This window comes from Pezoporus flaviventris, unplaced genomic scaffold, assembly GCF_033815535.1.
Source record: "Pezoporus flaviventris isolate CSIRO_AGI_PZ_B2104156 unplaced genomic scaffold, CSIRO_AGI_Pfla_v1 ptg000015l, whole genome shotgun sequence".
In the NCBI taxonomy this organism is placed as follows: Eukaryota; Metazoa; Chordata; class Aves; order Psittaciformes; family Psittacidae; genus Pezoporus; species Pezoporus flaviventris.
In genome coordinates, this window is record NW_026892563.1 from 15,501,050 (window position 1) to 15,515,221 (window position 14,172).

At 40.6% G+C, this 14,172-nt stretch overlaps 1 protein-coding gene and 1 long non-coding RNA gene across 8 annotated transcripts in view; both read right to left on the reverse strand.

The window, feature by feature from the left end:
* KCNJ15 (potassium inwardly rectifying channel subfamily J member 15) overlaps positions 1-14,172 on the reverse strand; it is a 271,050-nt gene that overhangs the window by 235,731 nt on the left and 21,147 nt on the right. For 4 of the 7 annotated variants that reach the window (XM_061453570.1, XM_061453568.1, XM_061453569.1 and 1 more), the window contains exon 2: positions 11,215-13,330. In XM_061453570.1, coding sequence (XP_061309554.1) covers positions 12,184-13,314 — 1,131 coding nt within the window. In that variant the 5' untranslated portion in view covers positions 13,315-13,330 and the 3' untranslated portion in view covers positions 11,215-12,183. Of the gene's footprint in view, positions 1-11,214; positions 13,331-13,678; positions 13,817-14,172 lie in introns of those variants that run through there. The other 3 variants (XR_009743432.1, XM_061453567.1, XM_061453566.1) reach the window with 3 other exon arrangements.
* On the reverse strand, positions 4,047-9,851 carry LOC133269377 (uncharacterized). Its single transcript, XR_009743431.1, has 2 exons — positions 8,332-9,851; positions 4,047-6,486 (listed from the first exon to the last, which is right to left on the reverse strand). It is a non-coding gene; the product is annotated as an uncharacterized LOC133269377 (long non-coding RNA).

Genomic DNA, 14,172 nt, shown 5'->3' on the forward strand with positions numbered 1-14,172 from the left:
GAAGTGCACTCTCTCCAGCTAGGTTAGGACAAAGCCCAGCCCTAAACATAGTATAGGTATCACATGGAGACTAAAAGTCACAATATCTTCTGAGTATCCGGGGCTTTGAAAACCGCAAGCAAACCTGCTTCAGTGGACACAGTTCACCATAAGAATTAGAAGACCGTAAGGCTCATGTAGTCTGGCCTTAGGGGTTGACTAAAAGATCATTTGGTTATAGCATGGAAATGAGTGAATGCTGAGGGGATATTCTGTATGCTCTGCTTCATGGGTGCTCCAAATCCAGTGACAGCAGCTGTTTTGGTAAGAATCTTCATCAGACAAATCCATCAATTTTCCACTCCTCAATTATGAATATAAACTCTAGCCCTGGGTCAGCTTTGAGCCACAAACCAAATCTAAACTTAATCTGGATGCAGACACAGCCCCTTCCCCTGTTCAAAACACGCAGGAATTCCAAAGGCAAATTTTTGAATTTTCCATGGTTTGTGATAGTCTCTTTGGAGCAGCATGTGGGCAGCAAGTACGTAGTATGGCTATTGAGGGCCAGATGAGTGGAAGCAGTTGTTTGCTTTGTGGGTAATACCTTGGAAGTAAATAAGGCGGCTCTTTGGGGAAAACATGGAAAAATCAATGGCAGAATCTGGCTGTGTGTCTGTAAACTTCTGTAACTATAATGTTCAGGAAATGTGCAGGGGCTACAACTGGCAAGGAGCACTAGGGCCTGCTTCTAGCCCACTGCAGACCTGTTTTCTCCAGCTTTGAAACCTTAATAGGAAAAAAGAAAGGGAATATTAGCAATTTCTGTCTGAGATTTCCATCCTTTGGATTGCCCACCTCTAGGAGAATTTGCCCTGTGAACATCCACCAAAGTGGATCAAACTATTCAAAGTAGGTAAAAACTATGCCTTGTTTAGAGGGCTTACGCAAAAGGCTTACCCATCTACTGAAACTCAGCAGGTACTTGAACCCTACAAGGTGGTCTAAGTTACTGGTTGAGTGGGCACAGGGTTGCCTCATTGCCCAGGAATGCCTGCTAGCCTGTGAATTCTCAGCTGTTTGTAACCTAAATGCCACTTCAAGAGTTTTTTCCTGAATATACTTTCAAAACTGTTGAACTTCAGACGTGCAAGTGTGTAGGAAACCCAGTGGTGCAGTTGATTTGGGAAACACTGGGTGAGTTTGCCTAACAACAGTTTCAGACATATATTCCAGTTAGGCAGCATAAATGTTTGAATTCCTTGGCTGCTTTCTGGAGTCCCAGGTCTTTACCTTGGCTACAGAGCTGGATCAGACCAGAATTGCTTGGGAGTGATTTTCCTTTATCAGCTACTTTGCAGATAATTTACTAGCAGTCCAAGCTGCATATTTACTTTGAAGAGCAAAAACTTCGTCTTTCAGATAAGATTACTCTCTTATGAGTAAATATCGGGAAGAACACAAGGAAGGGATGAAAACTGCAGACAAAATGGAAAGGAAACGGCTGATCAGGCTGCTAGATAGTTCAGGTTGAAGTACCCTCAGAATCAGTTGGAAAGGAGATTAGAGGGGAAAAAAGTGCATGGCTTTGTGGGACCAAGTGCAGTGCTTTACATGTGGCTGTTAATTGTAGCACCTGAAGTCTGTTGTATGCTAGCCCAAAGTCTTGAACAGAAAAATTAAAGCCCTGTCTAAAAGCCTTTTCTGTGGAGGGGATGCCACACTGCAGGGAAACATGTGCCAGGCTTGCCCTCTGTTCCCATGAGGGAGCTTTCTTTTGGAGCAAATGCCATGGGAAGTGTGCCAGGGGGTAACCTGGGAGAGAGACAAAACGATGATGAGCTGCATCAGCTGCAAACCTGGTTGACGGGTTTCCATGTGGTGCTTGGCTACCCTGGTGACAGACACGTTATAAATACCTCAAGACAGACCCATTTTGGAGGGGTGCCTGCAGCTGTGAGGAAGCTGCAGATTAGAAATTCCAACCGACTCGTCACAGGCACGAAAAATATTTCCCAACGCCCCTCTATGCTCGGGGGGCCTTTCTTAACCAGATGAGACTTCAGTAGTCTCATCAACCTGCGGTTAGAAAGGCTTGTGAGAGCTGCATTTATCCCAAAACCTGATTACTGCTGTTGTCAAAGCCCGTGTGATCTAATGCTTGCCCTTGGAGCAAAATAATGACTAGCGGAGAACTGACTGAGGTTGAAAATGCACAGGCTTGAGCTGGCTGCTTAATGTCATCACAGGGTTGAGAAATGGAGGGTCCAGAAACAAAAGCCTACATATGCACCTAGCCAGCAGGTCACTCTGGCCAAAAAGTGCTTTTAGGGCTTATGTCACAAGCCCTACAAGCCATATGATGCTTGCCATATGATGTCAACCAGCAGAAGACTGCAGGAAGGATTATGTCACTGCTATCCTGACCTATATTCAGGGGGAGTCAGTGTCCACCTTTACTACCATGCTTTAAATTACATATGACTTTCAGTACAATGTCAGAACCACCCTCAGCCATTTCATCCTGTGCTTTATGCTGGTGAAGAAGTGACCATCACACAAAACCTACTTCATAGTAGATAATCCATGTAGGTTCCTACCTCACGGGTGACGGGAATGTTGATGACATGGTTCACTGCATAGGTGAAATGTGAGACAGGTTTTACCCTAAATTACAAACCTCCCAGATATAAAACCTTTCCAGGATAGACTGACATTGCTACAAAAGCAATTATGAAAACTCTTAATAGGCTGAAAACATTTTTTATTTTTGAAAGATAAGCATTAGCATTCTGATGTTCCAACGAGCTCAGTTCCAGGCAGTGCAATACATAGGACACAATCAAGCCCTTGCTACTGTGCAAACAATGGGAAGCAGAGGAAATGATACAAAGCCATGATGGAGTGTGTACCTTCCCCTTCATGAAGACATGAATGAGAACTTACCCGGCTGAATCATTTCTTTCTGATAAATGACTCTGTATTAATTAAACCTAATCACTCTGACATAGCTCCTTATACAGATGTTAAATTGTTACCAGCTTACTGATGATTGCATTTACGAAAAGTAATTGAGCTACCTTCTTTTTGGCATTATCAGAGATTTCCACCCATCACTAACTTGTTCCTTCCTCTACCACAGACCCCTTAGAGGTGCCAAGTGCCAGATTAACTATTTACAGGGCTGCTGTCTCCCTGAAGGGGAAGAAATCTCCAAACTGAAGAAGGAGGCAGGTGCAATAATCATTTTTAATAGTGTTTTTCCTCATCATTGGTCATGATGGTGTTTATAAGGACAAATGGACAAACAAGAATGAAATACTGCAATATTCCTTTGCATCCACAAAAATTTAATTTTTCTGCGCTACAACAAAACTCCTCCTGCCTGGACTGATATTAACATAAGGCTTCTTGGTGCTTTTGGGGCCCTTATCACATCCACTGCCTCTCGTTGCCAACATGTAATGTTGTGGGGTTTTTTCCTGTATGTTTTATGTGTTCCTAAAAAGCTATACCCCACTTGACATCTGCTATCTGGATTAAGGCTATTTATTCTGCTGGCCAAAAAGGGATGGAAATCTATGGAGCATTCAATTTGCCATAATCCACATGCAATGCTCATTTTTCAGGTTGCTGATATGAAAAAATCCAGCAGAACAAGCAATCATGGACTTCAATAAACATCAACAAGGGGAAGAAATACCAGGCCATCTTCCATAACACTTTCCTATTTATTATTTTTGCCTGTGTCTTATTTATTATTTTTGTCTGTGTGGTCTTGTAATCATAAATGTTTCTAGTACAATCTACAAGACTTGCATGTATTACTGAGCAAGGGATTTATCACTAAGACCTTCTAGTAAAGAGAAGACAAAATGCAATGCTTTGAAGGTCTCCTCTGAATTGAAATACCTGAACTGAAAATGGCCAGCACTGAGCCAGCTCAGAATTACTGCTACATTTACTGGAGCTAGTAATGTCCAGAGTTATTTCCGCTCTGCTCTTTTACAAGTCATGTGATTTCATTTCTCCTCTATCAATACTCTAGCAAATGAAAACCAGACTCATAATCATTCAATCAACTTTATTACGTTGCTGCTGTGTGAAAAGTAAAGATTCAAATATTAAGCAGCATTTTAGATAAGTAGAGTAAGCAATTGGTGACTGTTTCAACAACAACAAAGAAAGAGCATTTAAATAAATGATTGCAGAAAAGAACTATTTCATCCAGTCAAAATGTAATTGAGTGCATAACATGGCTGATACCCTGGTGGCCATGAAAATTTATTTACCTTCTGAACCACTGAATAAACTGTGCAGTCTCTGATCGCTGCTGAACAAAGTCTTTAGGCCAGATTCACTGCTGGCACAGCAAACAATTACACTGGTTTCCATTGAGTTGTCACCATTTGTTCCGGCAATGAGCTGGGCTTGCCATTCCTACAACATGGATCTAGAGTCCTTTGAAGTCAATGGAAAGGGCCCTTGACTTCAAGGGACTTTGGACCATCTCTGGATTACCAGGTGTTTTGACAGCAGCTGAATTAGTTATACTGCAGATCACCATGTATATACATATTCATTGTCGTGACACATACTGACCCAGGAATGGGACTAGAAATGTGTCCCTAGCAGCAATACTCTATTTCTGTAACCCAAGCCTGCATTTGGAGATGGTCTCTTCACATTTAGAACATTTCCACTTAGTGCCCAGCCCCTCTGTTTGGAATTTAATTCCATCTAGCATGTTATTCCATCACCCCCTCAAATCGCTCAGTAACTGCCTGAAAATTGAAGCTATTTTAGATGAAGCTTCATTGGAAAAGATGTGGTTATAAACTAACATATTCTTGCCCTGCACCAGCTGTCTGTTCTCTAAACCTAGCTGTGAAAATAATTTTCCCAAGAAAGCTTTCTGGCAGAAGTTAGGTAAGAGAAGGATGACAGAGAGCAAGATCATGCATCTTAATCACCTGTTAGTAGTGTTAAGTTGCAGAGCCTGCTCTTGTCAAATACTGTCCGGCCTGGGTAGAGAAGGTACATGTGAGTAATGCAGTGACTCCAGTCACCACGTAATTAAGAAATGCAGAGAAAGTCCAATGAAACATGAAGCTCTGCTTCCCAGTGACTTGGTGGGTTACCTCAGATGGCATCTCTGGACAGGTTCAGGATGCATCACCTGGGTGGCTCTCAGTTAGACCTGTGTTCTGTCCATCCTGGGCCTGAAGAAGAAGCCACAGGTCTCAGCAGCAGCAATCCACCTTTCCTATTGACAGGCTGATGAAGTAAATGGATTGTCACTTGTGCATCTCAGCACAACAAAAACTTATGAGAGAAGGAAGCCAAGGAGAGAGGAAGCAAAAGTACATACTCTACAGAAAAATAATGAGAGAGTCTGTCCTAACAGGAAGGAATGGCAGTATGAGCTGACCAAGGGAACTGAGGAAGAGAACAAAAATTGTGCCAGTAACACTGGCATTTATATTGATAGATAATGAATCTTGAATTTGAACTATCTCCTGGATGACAAGAGAATGAAATAGAATATCTGACACAAACCACTTCTCAGGTAGCACCAAATGTATTAAAAATGCTTACATGCCTAATGTGACCTAATTGCAACCTCACTGAATTAAACTCAAGTCTCCTACTATGACACCTGGTATTGACACCTCCTGCTGGGTTACCCTTGCTGTTTTGCTGCTCTGTGCCACAGATTCCCAGTTTCCCAGCTATGAAGAGGAATGATAGTAAAACATAATGACTGCTTTAATAAGGCACTAAAGAATCTCCTGCTCTAAAGAGAAGCAAAAGCAAAACAGGCAGATTTACTGTTATTTAGCAGTTATGTATTCAGGTGTGAGATGGATACTTAGTAATGGGATGGTGATATCAGACTGCAGGTTTAAAATAGACACTTTCAGAATATGAAAGTCCACAGAGGAACTTGTGAAATACCAGTTCAGTCACTGACTGTGGATTAGCAATAAAGTCTAAGTTCGAATTCCAGCTAAAAAGCCAAATTTATGGTTGTAAAATATAATGTTTAAACAAACCTGTATCTGACACCAACTGATCATCACAAAACAGGCTTAGAACTGGCTAAAATTCTTCTGGGTTAGCATGAAACTACTGGAAGTTGAAAGCCTTTTCATGTTTTGTCACAATCTCTATAATGGACTTATTATGAAGGTTGTAAAATTTCATTACAGCACATTCATTTCTTGAGCAGAATAAGGCTCAATTTTCCAGTGGAAATAGCCTGGTCTTGATGATGCTTCTCTCTGTGCCAGAGAAAAGGTTCAGCTGGCTTCTTGGATCAGCTTTACAGCCTCTTCACAATGCCAGGCTGCTGCAGAAAGGGGACCCATGGAGCCAAGAATTTGGCCTCTGGATTTCAGTGACATTAACACCCAGAAAGAATTCGTGGGAAGGACCACTTCCATGAGCGAAACTGGAGCCATTCCTTGCAGTCTGGGGCTTGTCTGCACATGTGAATAAATGCATCTGGAATAAGAGAAGCTGTAAATTTAAAGTAGGAGTGTGGTAAAATGCAGCAAGTCATGTGGCAATGTGATTATTTCTTTTTATTTCTGACAGAACTGGTTATGAAAGTTAGTGAAGTTAACACAGGGAAAGACACCCGCATTCCAGTCTCAGTGTCCACGTGTACTATCACTCCAGACTGAGTCGTTTGGAGTTGTTAAATGTTTGCACTGGAATAACTCCATATGCAGACAAACTCTCATTTTTTGCGTAGAAGTGGGGAACTGCAGAAGTCTATCAGGGAATTAATTCAGCTTGCTTATTTCCTCTCAGGACAAAAGAATTGCCCACGTTTGTGAGGTTAGTATAAATAAAATTGCCAGGGTAAAGCAATCAGTGTTCCATTAATGGACATTTCAGAGTGGAGTAAACTTTTTTCAACATATCAGCTGGAAGACTCAACCATTCATGCTTTTAAAACATGAATTTTGAATGTCTCTTCCAGCTTTCAAGCACTTTCTTTGAAGGGAAAAATGATCTGCTATCATATTCACCCAGATATAAGTAAAAAACATGGGTTTAGGGCAATCTTGTGGAAAAAAAAACCCAAATAACCAAATAACTTGCCTTATACTTAGGTGCAACTTACTTGAAGAGGAAACCAAGTCAGTCACTTCTGAGAAGCTATTTATCTGTCCAGTTTTTTTCTTGCCTCTCTTTTGGTAAACATTTTCCCTATTTTTTTTGCCAGCCATAAACTATCGTAATATATGCCCAAGTCAGCAGCTTTTAATGATTCTTACAGAATGCTCATACAGAACCTGTAGGGGTACCATCTGTTATTCACTGCTCTTTCAGGGTACTTGTACAGGACAGATCCTCTCAAAATGAAGAGAGCAGAGGAGAAAGGAAAGGAGGAAAACCATGGGGATCTCATTGGAAATTATGCTTAACCTCCATTCTGACCTTCCCTGGGAACCTGATGGCATTGCACTGAGACTGGAGTGATTCTATCACACAAATATCAGTTGGACACACTTTGAGAAAAAAACATCATTAAAATCTTTGTTTCTCAGAGGAAAGCAGCTATATGTCTCTGTGTTTACAATGAAGCATCTTTCAACGTCCATTCTTACAATGAGCATCTTCCATAGGCTACTATTACATATACTGTTCTTCCCAAATTTTGTCTACCATTAGGGTAGCATTTATGATATTTTTTTCTGAAAATAACAATCTGTTTTTTTCTGATAACTAGCAAGATTGGCCATTTAGCATGAATCACCTAATTCATTCCAGACCTTGGACTTTGATATTTATTTTGAGATATTTCTTATTTTGGAGCACAGTGAAGGGTACATTTCACAGACCATTTTACCAGTTTCATTGGGTAAAGAATGAATAACAATTCCCTAACTTGAAAATTGTTGTTTAACCACTGCTGTTAAATGAAATCTTACTCTGTTTATGATTCAAGTATATATCTTTGTTGCAAAGGAAAGATAAATAATGATCCTAACCATATTAGATAATTAGATGCTTAACATAAGCAGTAGGAGGGAAAAGATGTTGAAATAGGTCTATGGGAGGTGAACAATTTGTACTGCAAAATCCATTAATGAGTACTAGAGCCATATGACCTTTGTTAAGTCTTTTTCTCAGCCCTTTTTAATGTATAGCTACTCAGACTCACTTTAGAGCCTATTTGAAGCTGTCATGTGCCCAAGAGAGAGCAGACATACAGTAAGGATGGCTCAAGACAGCTTAAGTTGCTGTACGCATTGCATGTTCTGCTCTGCATGAAAGTCAGCAGAACAAACCACAAGTCTTGCACCTCCACATTGCAGAATCTTGGCACCAAATTACCTCTATGAGCTGGTTTTGATTTTATCCAAGTTGCCATACTTTGAATCTCAGCAGGACCCTCAGTACTACCAGGCAGTACTCCATTCTGCTGTTGGTCCTAAGAATGCTGATCTTGGGCAAAGGAGAGGAGCAGGCAGGTAAAGCCTTTGTTCCTTGTGAAAGATTCACTCCAACATGTCTGTCAGAGCCATAAATCCCTTGTCCTTAAACACTTTTCTCCTTTCACTATCACTAAAGTCAGTCATAATATCAAATTTTGTCTGGGTAAACATTTACAGGGATAATAAAGAAGGAATTAATATAACAGTCATGCGATATGGTGAGTTTCACAGTGACCATTATGAATTTATTGTTAAGAGGAGATGCAAAAAGCATATGTATGTTGTGCTACGTGTGGAATCATGCTGTTTTGCTGTGTATATTATGTGCTAATGCAGGACAGGCAACTCAAAGGTCACTGCCAAGGGAATATTTGATGTCCTGGAAATGCCCCAAAAGTTCTTTTAAGCCATTTAGGTACAGGATGTTGAACCAGTACCTTCTGCATTTAAAGGGCTCTGTTATGGTAGTCTAATATTTGCAGAAAGTGCCTGCTGAAGGCTGAGCAGGCATGTCAGGGTAACATTTCTCTATTCATGTAATCCCAACAACGTAAGAGTGACCAGGACATGACTGTTTTACAGCCAAACAATGTATTAGAAATGAATAAGCAAGAACTAGAGCATACACTATACTTTTTTAAGCTTCTCTCCTTCACGGATATGACAGTGTCATCACAGTCTTACCTGTTCTCTTTCAAGATCAGGCTGTCATCAGACTAACACTGAATAAACACATTTGGAAGCCACCAGGAACTTGAGTTCACTTTTCCCGGTCCTTTGAGTCATCTCAGCAAATCTGAGAGTTGTAGGGTGTTTTTTAGCCTGGCATCCTATAGAAGTGGCAAATGTTCAGTCATATGGATGAATATGAGTGTGCATGATTAGGGTTTTTTTTCTCTCTGTTTTTCCATTCTACAAAACCTCCCCCAGTATCTTTTAGACCTAATGGCTATTCGCCTTCCTACCTCTATTCAGAAAATTAGAGAACCACATTTTTCTGGAGACCACTATGCTCCCCTGTCAAATTCTTGGCTTTCCACAAATATTGTCATCAGTTTGGAAGATGAAGTGAAACATTTGTGAAGGGTGGTGGATCTGACTTCAGCACAGTCAGCCTGCAGTCTCTGGGGTTCATTTCTTCCCTTCCTCAGTCATGGCAAAGAAGCAAGAGAAGTGAAATTGTGTTTTTTCAGTCACCTACCTCCACAGAAAAAATATCAAAAAAAGAGGGGGGAAAAAAAAGAACAATGATGTATTGAAGCCAAAAGCCAAAGCAAATAGCTCAGAAACAGTCTGAGCCGAAATAAGTTCCCATTCAGCTGTACAAGTCCAAATAATTAAAAAGACCCTAAAAAATGTTCTGCTCACTCATAGCTCACACTTGAAAGAAAGATGAATATGTCTTATTCTTCATTAAATTTAAAATGTAAATTTTAATTTACTGTGACTTTTTTCTTCTGAATGATTTAGTGATTGGAATGGAGGATTGATTCAATGGACATACGCACTTAGTGCACACAGGGACATGGGGCTCTACTGTTTTCTTTAGTCCCTGAAATTTTAGACTTAAATTTACATTTATTTATGAAGTCAGTACATCTTAGAGACAAGTTCAGTCATCCAATTCAGTGGTACCCAAAGTGGTATCTTCCACTTGTGGGGTAGGGAGAGGAGTGAGAAGATGCTTCTGTTGGCTGTGTAGCAACCTGACCTGCTGGAGCTGTAAATGCTCTGTCCTGAAACTCTCGGGACAGGCAGCTGGCAGGCAAGAAGGCTCTCACATCCTCCAGCACCATGTGAGCAGGACAGTCCCTACTCATGGGTAAGGCAGATTTGGGATGGCCATGGAATTTTTGTTTTCTGGTTCTCCATCCTATGAGGAAAGGCTGAAAGAGTTAGGGTTGTTCAGCCTGGGGAGACCTTATTGCAGCCTTTCAGTTCTTAAAAAGGGCCTTAAGAAAGATGGGGAGGGAGAGACTTTTTAGTGAGACCTGTTACAGTAGGACGAGTGGTAATGGTTTCAGACTAAAAGGGGGAAGATTCAGGCTGGACATGAGGAAGAAATATTTACAATGCAGTGGCTAGGGAACCTTCTTGGGTGAAGTTAAGTCTCTGTCTTTAGACAAAGCCTTGGATCTGTGATTTTCCCCATGGAAGAGCTAACCGTTTATATAAATGAAGCCTCTCATGGTCCTCTTCACCTTGTTATCACCCCTATAGCATACCTTCCCTTCTTCTGGACATTGATTCTTGATTCCAAAGGCATCTCTGATCAATTTGTTCTGTGCTTCTTTAGGCAGAAAGCTAAATACATTTATTGTATAAAATATTACAGGCAGACTCCAGAGCTGCATTCACTAGGCCACATGGTGCTGGGAAGCTAAGGACAGTAACAGTAAGCATAATGACACCAGAAGCCGTTTCCTCACTGCAGACCTTGGGGGCTCTCAGACCAAGACATGGCCCACAAACCCAAAATTCGTACTTAATATAGCTTTTCTTTGCCAGAGCTTTAGAGGAGCAAGATCTCTAGAACTCAGAAAGCTGCAAAAGTTATGTAGGTCAGAAACGATTTCTAAGTCACATTAGAAAAGCTGACGTATGTATAATAAGTATTCTGCATGGACACCACTGCTGCCTGGTTTGCCATCCACAATCTGACTGCTTTAGTGGTCTGCTGAGTCCCTAGGTTGTGTGCTGGATGCAACTGCCTACACTAAGCACCTGGCTCTTTATCTCTGACATATCACACCCTCTTCCATGCCACAAAGAGATCAGAAACTGCTCAAATTAAATTCCTTTATTAATGGAATGGTTTTGATTGACCAGAAATGAAATGGATGAAAGGAATGCTTGTCCTTTATGGTTGCCAGAAAAAGTAAATACTGTCTACAGACATTATACAGCTTTCTTTTAACCAAAATTAAATACGGTCCATAGCAAAGCAAGCAATCTGTAGAAATGTATTGTTATGCTGCTATTACAAACTATTTACATTGGATGAAAAACAGGTGTCTCAAAGCCAACTTTAACCTTACTTGATTACTCTTAATGATTCTGTGTATCTTGCCCTCATCTTCTCTTTTTGCTATTATATATAAATCAGACACTAACAAGGTTAAAAGAATGAGTAATCACAAAACAAGCTCTGGGTAGCAAGACAGAAAATAAGCTCTCTTCCTCACCACCCAGCACAACTACTCTGTCACCCTCCTTCAAGATTTAAGGAGTTTATCAACTTCCTGCAGGCTTTTCCGACATCCAACCATTTGTCTCTCTGATCAACTTATTTTCCAGGTAAAACCTGTGAAGGCAATACCTGGTACAAGAATATACATTTTAAATATACATATTTCAAAGGAGCATATTTTCTTCTAGCAGTACTGTGTGCTGCCTCTGCGAATGCATGTTCACAGTAAAACCATGTCAAATAAATATTTGAAGGAATCAGCACAGTGCATCCAGTTTCACTTTCCAAAGGGAAAGTGTGGTATGTCTGCTTATAGTGGCGGTATAAGGCAGAGACATAATACAAATCCAACTTTGCTAAATCACAATCATGAAAAAGAAATCCTGGCTAATTACAAAATACTTGATTGATAACTGGACCAAACAAAGAGATAGGTTTACTATACACCAAAGCTATTTGCAGAAAAGGACTTCACTGCTGGTTTCATAGCAGACATACAGCACAGAGAGTATGTATTTTCAGTTTGCAAGAATGATTAATCAGAATAGTTTGTCTATTCAATCAAACATTGCTCTGCTGCAACAACATTGTTCTCAGTTGCCTCTCTCTTTGATCTTCCTGTCTGTATTTCTCCTCTAGTTTTTGTTTTTCAGAGTCCATACTATAAAAAGTAGAGTCTGTGCTTCTCCTAATCTTCTCAAACTGACTGAAATCTGCAACATACTTTCCATTTGGAGAGAGAGAAACCACAGGCACGAACTCGTAGCCCCAGTGGATCTCCTCAGGGATATAGGAAGTTCTGCTTTGGCAGACAGCACTGGTGGATTCCACCGTGGCATTGAGGAGCACCACAAGCTCAAAGTCCTTATCCTTGAGATTTTGAGGTGTGAGATCTCTCAGAGGGCTGCTTTCATCCAAAATATGGTAGAAGGTTAAAGGCAAAATGAGAAATGGACTCTCTGAAGAGGAGTCAACATTGAACTTGACACTGGCTTGATTCAGCAGGATCCTTTCCCCTTCTTTGGTTTCATATGTCTGAAGAAGCTTCCCAGACAGCTGACACTGTATCAGAAGGCTCTTCCTCATATTTGCTACTCTGATCACCAGGCAAAGTTCTCCATTGTGTTTAGTAATGACAGCACAGTGGCTGAATTTAATAGTCTCTGCCCTTTTTTTAGGTCTTGCAATTTTGGCCAGAAAGGTACCTGTGATGAAGATTTCTATCAAGGTGGTGATGACCAGTTGGGCTACAAGTAAGAAAATGGCATGAGGACACTCCTCTGTAATGAAACGAAATCCATAGCCAATGGTTGTCTGTGACTCCAGGGAGAAGAGGAATGCCCCAGTTAGAGAGTCTACATTCTTGACACATGGCTCATGCTTTGGTGTGAACTTGTTTATTTCTAAATCACCATGAAGGAATGCAATAGCATAGTAGATAACTCCAAAGAGGAACCAGGTCATAACAAAAGTAGCAGCAAATAAGGTGAGTTTGTACCTCCACTTCATGTCTATAACTGTAGTCCACAAATCCTGAAGGTAGAGTAGGTAAATGCCATCGACTTTGTCTATCCGCACATTGCTGTGACCGCTTTTGGACATCACACGGGGTTTGTGCGTTTTGAGCATGGCAGTATCAATGCCTCCGTTAACCAGTGGGACACGGGACATATTAATCTTTGTGGTTTCCATTCTCACTGCTTCAGTCCTAAGGAGAGAATAAAAGAAAATTGTTACTTACTGAAACCAAAACACATAATTCATTCTGAAAAGCATTTGAAAATGTCGATGGACAGAAGGCACATACATAATCTAAACACAGCAGCAATGAATAAAACGGGTTGGAATATGAAGTTACTATCATACAATATCAGACATTACAAATAATTTTATATTCATTTTACCAGGAAAAAAAAAAAATCCATCTTTGATTCTGGTGACTGCCAAATACAGAGAAATAGGTTTCTTTTATGATAGCCTGCAAAGGAAATTTGACAAAGTTGAAATTTTATATTAGCACTTTATTTCTGTAAAATGAATTAAATTATTTTCTTACATTTCTCTGGAGAAGAGTCTCTTTTTGATTACTGAGCAGGTTTTCTTTAATGCCCTGAAGAGAGACATCTGATCAAATTTAAAGTCGCGTCAATGCTTGGTTTAGAAAGCAGATCCAGCACACCACCTCTGTCTCTTCCTGCGACGGAGGCAAAATGAGCCAGACCAGCTTTCACTGTGAACAATTAACTTCCACAAGTGATTTACTCAATCGGATCTGGCTCTTTGTTACAAACCTACAACCAACCTAGAGGGAAACAAAGCAGATCTGAACATATCAAAGTTGAGTTTTGGAAAGGAATATTTACACCTGAATACGCTTTGAAGCTGTTTGCACTGTACAGTGCAAAATACTATTTTAAGCTGTCTAAAGAAAAAAAAAAAAGGAGGCAATTCACAAAGTCAGCATTCTAGGCGTGGGCCCTGACCTGCACAAAGCCAGCAATCATTGGACCACCCGATTCCTGAAGTTTGTTTACTGTGCATCAGTCCGGA